The 5,941-nt window shown below is 77.4% G+C and overlaps 1 protein-coding gene and 1 non-coding gene across 2 annotated transcripts; one reads left to right on the forward strand and one right to left on the reverse strand.

Annotated features, from left to right (window-relative positions):
• ALT_3271 (uncharacterized protein) lies at nt 1–5,913 on the forward strand (the record flags this gene model as incomplete). The annotated part of the gene is made up of 1 exon (XM_089599533.1): nt 1–5,913. A coding segment is annotated over one exon (5,913 nt), but the record flags the coding sequence as incomplete, so codon positions are not given.
• Nucleotides 1,717–5,101, reverse strand: ALT_r025. The gene has a single exon (XR_016293728.1). It is a non-coding gene; the product is annotated as a 28S ribosomal RNA (ribosomal RNA).
• Nucleotides 5,914–5,941: the final 28 nt, after the last annotated feature.

A 5,941-nucleotide genomic window follows, 5' to 3' on the forward strand; every position in this document is an offset into this window, starting at 1 on the left:
CGCGCCGTCTTGCGCGCGCGCGCGGGGCCGGTCGTGGCCCCCGGCGCCGGCCCCCTGGCCTTCCCTTCCCGCTCTTCCCTCTGTTCTGTTCCTCCCCTCCCTCTCTGCCCTCCCCCCTGCCCCCGCCCCTGGTCTCCTCCGCGCGCGCGGCCCGTTCCTCGCTGCCGGCGGGCGCGCGCCGGCCCCTGGTCCCTCCCGCGGCGCGCGCCCCCGGCCTCTCTCGCTCCCCGTGCCTGTGTGTCTCTGTGGGTGTCTGTCTCTGGCGCGCGCGCCCCCCGGCCTCCCTCGCCCCCGGTGTCTGTGTGTCTGTCTGTCTGTCTGTCTGTCTCTCTCTCTCTCTTCTCTCTCTCTGTGTGTCTGTGCCTGGCCCCGGTGGGCCTGCCCGCCCTCGCTCGGTGCCGCTGTCCGGGGGGGTGCCTGTGCGGGTGGGTGTCTCTCTCTCTCTCTCCGCGTGTCTGTCTCTCTGTCTCTCCTCCTCTCTCGGTCTGGCTGCCCCCGGCGGGCCCTGCCCCCTCTCTCGCGCCCGCTGCCCCTGTGCCTGCCTCCCCCGTGTCCGTCTCTGGCGCGCGCGGTCCCCTGGTCCCTCCTCGGGCGCGCGCCGGCCCCCTGGTCCCTCCCGGGGCGCGCGCGCGCCCGGCCTCTGTCGCCCCCGGCGTCTGTGTCGGTGTGTCTCTCTCCGTGTCTGTCGCTGGCGCGCCCCCCTGCCTGCTGGTCTGCCCCCCCCCCCCCCGGGCCCCGCCCCCTGGCCCCCTTCCCGCGCGCGCCCGCCCCCGCCCGTCCCCGCCGGGGTCCGGCCCCCGCGCGGCGCCTCCCCCGCGCCCCTCGGCCCGCCCCTGGCCCCCCGCCCTCCCCCCCGCGCGCTCCCCGGCGCGCCTCCCCCTCCCTCTCCCTCTCCCTCTCCCTCCTCTCCTCGCCCTCCCCCCCCTCGTCCCCCTCGCGCGCGCCCCCCTGCCGGTCCTCGCCGGCGCCGGCCCCCTGGTCCCTCTCCCGGTGCGCGCGCGCGGCTCTCTGCCCGCTCCGCGGGCGCGCGCGCCGGCCCCCTCCCCTCGCCCTCGCCCTGGCCCCCGCGCTGGCCGCCTGCCTGCCTGCCTGCCTGCCTGCCGCGCGCGCCTCCGCCGGCCCTTCTCCTCCCCTCCCCCGCCCCCGCCCGGCCCGCCCTCGTGCGTGCCCCCGTTCCCGGGTCCGCCCGTCGTTCCGGGGGGCGGCCCCCTTGCGCTGGCCGCCCGCGCGCCTCCCGCGCGGCCCTGTGCCCCGGCCCCCTGGCCCCCGCCCTTCGTCCCCCGGCGGCGGCGCGCGCGGGTCCCTGCTGCCGGTCCGGGCGCGCGCGCGGCCCTCTCGGCCGGCCCCTGGCGTCGGTCCCTGGCGGTGGCGGTCCGCGGGCCCCGGTCGTCGCCGGTCCCCCGCGTGTCTCCGGCGCCGGTGTCTGGCCCCCCTCCCCGCGCCCGGCGCTGCCGGCCCCGTTGGTGGGCGGTGTTTGCCCCCCTCTCGCCCCGGCTCGGGCTGCCGCTCCGCGCCTCGTCGCCCCCGGCTCCTTGCCCGCTTCCCGCCCCGCTTGGTCCCTTCCGTCGTCTGCCGCGGCTTCCTCCCCGCGCGCGGTGCCCTTGCCCTCCGCCCGCCCGCCCCCGGGGGTTTCTCCCCGGGCGCCGTCGCCCGCCTGCTGCGGTGCCTGGCCCGGCGGCCTCTTCGTCTCCCCCTCCGCCGTGCGGGGCTCCCTCGCCGCGTTCCGGCCCGGCTTCTGCCTTCGCGGCGTTCCGCCCTTCTCCGGCCGCTGGTCGCGTCGCGGCCCTGCCTGGTCCGCCCGCCGCCCCCCCCTTCTCTGCCTCCCCGGTTCCTCTCGTCCTCCCTTGCCTTCCCGTTGCGGCGCCCTTCCTCCGTCGGGTCCCCTCCCTGTCTCCCGCCGGTCTCCCCCCGCTCCCGTTCCCTCTTCGTGGGTGCCCCTCCCCCGCTTCCCGCCTTCTGCTTCGGTCTGCTCGGCCGCGCCGCCCTCGCCGGCTCCCCCGCCCCGTCGCTCTGCCCGCTTGGCTGCCCCCCGCCCGTTCTCCCTGTGGTCCTTTTCTGGCCCCTCTCGCCTCCCCTTTCGCGGGCCTCCCGGCTCGCTCGGCCCCCTTTCCTGGTTTGTCTTCCCCCTGCCCCTCCCTCCGGGGCCTTTTCCCCTTTTGTTCTCCTGGCGCTTTCTGTTCTCCCTGCGTCCCCTTCGGCCCCCTGCGTTGTGGTTTCCCGCTGTGCCGCCCCCGCCCCCCTCCCCCCTGCCCTGTCTTCCCCCCGGCTCGGCCCGCGCCGGCCCTTCCCGCCCGCCGCTGGGCGGTGCCGCCCCGTTCCGCTTCCTTGCCTCCGTCCCCCCGCTCCCGGTCGTGGTCTTTCCCTGGCGCCGCCGCTCCCCCCTCTTCTCCCCCCCCTCTGTCTTTTCCCCTGTCCCCTCGCGTCCCGCTCCCCCGGGTCTTCTTTCCCCGCTGCTTCTGCCCCGCCCGTTCCCTTGGCTGTGGTTTCGCTCGCTCGTCGCTCGGGCCGTGGGCCTCTCGTTCCTCCCTTCCTGCGCGTCCCTCCTTCGCTGCCGCGGCCTTTGGCTCCCTTCCGCGCGTCCTCGTTCCTCCCGCCGTTTCCCCGCGCTTGGTTGCCTTTCTTCCCTTTGCCCTTCCGCGCCCTGGGCCGCCCTCCCCTTGCGTCCCCCCCCTTTCTGGCCCTCGCCCTGCTCTGTTTTCCTTCGCCCGTCCGCTTCCCCTTGTCCGTCCCGTTCTCCGTTGGTCGTTCCGCGCCCGCCGGCCGGCCGCCGCCTGCCCCGGGCGTCCCCCCCCCCGTGCTGGGGGGCGCCGGCCGGTTGCCCCGGCTCGTGCCCCCCTGCTCCGCGGGGTTTCCCCCCCGGCCCCGCGGGCCCGCCCCTTCGCGCCCTCCTTCTCCCGCGTTCCGGCTCCCTTTTGCCGCCTTCCCTTCTCTCCCTTGTTCTCTCCCCTCGCGGCTGTTCCCCTTGGCGCCCTGCTGCGGTTCTGCGTCCGCCCTGGCGTGCCCCTCTTCCTTCCCGCGGCTTTTCCCGGGTCGTCGGGGGCGCCCCGGCCCCCGCCCCGGTGCGGGGCTCTGCCCGCCCTCGCCCCTCGCTCCGGCCCCCCGCTTTCCGGGTGGCCGGCTGTCCCGCCGCCCCGCGCCCTCTTCCCGGCCCCCCGCCGCCGTCTCCGCGTTCCGTTCCGTTGCCGTGGCGCCTCCCCCTCCCGGTGCCGGCCTGTTCCCCGGCTTCCCTTTCGGCCCCCGGCGCCCGCGGGCGCCTTTCCCCCGGCCCTTCCCTCTGCCTTCGGCTCGCCTCCCCCTGTCCCCTGCTGTTCCCCTGGCCCTTTCCCCCCTTCCGTCCTCCCCGTTCTCCTTTGCGTCTTTGCTCCTCCCCCCGCTCTGCCCTCGGGGCCGTTCGCCCCGGGCTCCCTCCCCCGGCTTCGTCCCGGCCCCCCCGCCTGCCTCCTCGTCGGGGCCTCGTTTCTCCCCCGCCGGCGCGGTCTGGGTCGCCCGCTTGCGCGCCCTCCCTTTTCCGGGCTCGTTCCTTCGGCCCGTGCGTTGTTCCCCCTCCTTCGCGGCTTCCGCCTTCCCTGGCCCCCGTCGGGCTGTCTCGCTGCCCTCCCCTTTTGTGGTGTCTGCTGCGCGTGCCTTCCGGCCCCTTCCCCTCGCGTTCGGTTCCTCCCGCCTCGCCCGTTCTGCTTCCCCCCCTGGCCCCCTCGTCCGCTTCCTTCTCCTGCGCCCGTTCCCCTCCGCCCCCGCGCTTCTTCCCTCTTTCCCGTTTGCGCCTCGGTTCCGGTTGTTTCCCCCCCCGGCCTCTCCTCCTTCGCTTTCCCCTCCTCCCCTGCTCCGCGTTCCTGCTCTCCTGCGGGCCCCTTCGGCCGGCCCCCGCTCCTCGCTGGTTCGCTTCGTCTTTCGCCCCTCTCCCCCCCTTCGCCGCTCGCTTTGCCCGTCCGCCCCGCTGCGCGCCTCCCCCCGCGTTTCCTCTGGCTTCGCCCTCTTCCGGCCTCGTTCCCCCTCTTTCGGGTCCCCCCCGCTCCGCTCGTCCTCCCTCCCTCCGCCGCCCTCCGGCTCGGTCGCTGGTGCGCCCCGCGCGGGGGCTCCCCCTCCGTTCGCTTTCCCTGCGCGTCCGGGTTTGCCCCCCGCCCCTCGCGTCGCTGTTCGCCTCCTTGGTCCGTGTTTCCCGCCGGGTCCTTTCCGCCCCTTCCGCCCGCGTCCGCGCCGCCGCGCGTTCCTCGGTCCGGGCCGGCCGCCTTGCCCCCTCGGCTCTCCGCCCCCCGCGCGGTGCTCCCTTCCGCGGGCCTTTGCCCGGCCGCCCCCCCGCCGCTGGCCCGCCCCCGGGGCCGTCCCCCGGCCCGCCTGCCGGCTGCCCCCCGCGGGCGCGTCTGGTCGCCCCCGCTTCCCTTTCCCCCTTTCCCGTGCTGTTTCCCTCTCTTTCCCGTGCTTTTCCTCTTTCGCTCCCTCTCCTTGTGCGCTCTCGGTCTCCGGCCCGTCTTTCGCTTTCGCTGCCCTTTCCCCCCCTTTCGCGCTGCCTTCCCCCCCCTCGCCTCGTCGCCGGCGCTTCCCCGGCCGCCGCCCCCCCGTCCCCGCCGGGCTTCTCCCCCTCTCTGCCGGCCCGTTCCCGGGCCCTTCGCCGGGGGCTGCCCCCGCCGCCTCCTCTGCCCCTTCCCCCGCGGCCCCCGCGGGGGCCGCTTTCCCCTTTGCGCTCTTGCCGCTTCCCTCGCCGTTCCTGCGGCCCTCCCTGTTGGTTTCTTTTCCTCCGCTTCTTGCTCTGCTTCCGTTCCGCGGGTCTCCCTCCCTGCTCCGCGGTCCCCCTTCGCCCTCCCGTTGGGTGTCGGCTGGCGCCGGCCGGGCCTCCGCGCGGGTGCCCCCGCCCCCTCCGCTCGCGGCCCGGCCGCGGTGCCGCCGCTGCCTTTCGGGCCCGTCCCCGGGGGCGGGGCCGGGGCCCCCCCCCCGCCGTGCTTGCGGGCCGCCCTGCCGCTCGGCCCGGCCTGCCCCCCGGCCTCCCCGGGGGCGCCCTGTGCGTTCCCCGCCTCGCTGCTTCCCTGCCTTCTGCCCTTCCCCTTCCTTCTCGCCTTTCGCTGCGTTCTTCCTCGCTGCCGGCCCCCCGCGCTCCGTTGTTGCCGTTTTCCCTGCTTCTGCTCCTCCCTCCGCCTGCCTCCTTTCCGCCCCGCGTTCCTGTTGGGGTCTTCGGCGGGCGCGGGCCCGGGGGCGCGCGGCCTCCCCGGCGGCCGTCGCCCCGGCGGGCCCGCCGCCGCCCCCGGTCCGCTCGCCCCGGGTGGGCGGTTGGCCCCCGCGGGCCCTCCCTCGGTCCTGCTCCTTCCGCCGGTTCCCCTCCGGCCCCTTGTTCCGCCTTTTCCTTCCTCTCCCTGCCCGGGTTTGCCCCCCTTTCCGGCTCTGGGCGTCGTTGCCCCCTCCCCTGCGCCCGTCCGCCGGCCTCCCCGCGCCCTTCCTCGGTCGTCGCGCCGGGCGGTGTGTCCCCGGGCCGGGCCGTCCTCGGCCCGCGCTGCTGCCTCGTGCCTCCTCGGCCTTCCTCGTTGCCGCGCCCTCCTTGCCCTGCTCTCTCCCCCGCCCGCCCGGGTTTCCCCGCTTCCCCGCCCTCTCGGCCCCGGTGCTGTCCTCGCTGGCCCTGTCCGTGTCGCGCGCGTGCGGCCCCGCCCCTCTCCGGGCCTCCCCGCCCTGTTCTTGCCGCGCCCTTCCCTCGGCTTGCGCCGCTCGTCCCCTCCGCCGCCCGCGGCCCGCCCCTGCGGCCCGGGCTCTTCCGGGCCGCGGTCTCGTTCGTCTCGCCCTTCCGCCGCCCCCTCCCTCCCCCCCCTCGCCCGGCCCTGCCCCCCCTCCCCCGCTCCCGCCCGCGCTCTCCCTCTGTCCCTCCTTCTTTTGTCTGGCCCTGGTGCGTTTCCCCGTGTTGCGTCCCTTCCGCCGCCGGCTCCCCGCCTTGTGGTGCCCTTCCGTCCCTTTCTTTCCGTTT

Source organism: Aspergillus lentulus (assembly GCF_001445615.1).
Source record: "Aspergillus lentulus DNA, contig: Alt06, strain: IFM 54703, whole genome shotgun sequence".
NCBI classification, from domain to species: Eukaryota; Fungi; Ascomycota; class Eurotiomycetes; order Eurotiales; family Aspergillaceae; genus Aspergillus; species Aspergillus lentulus.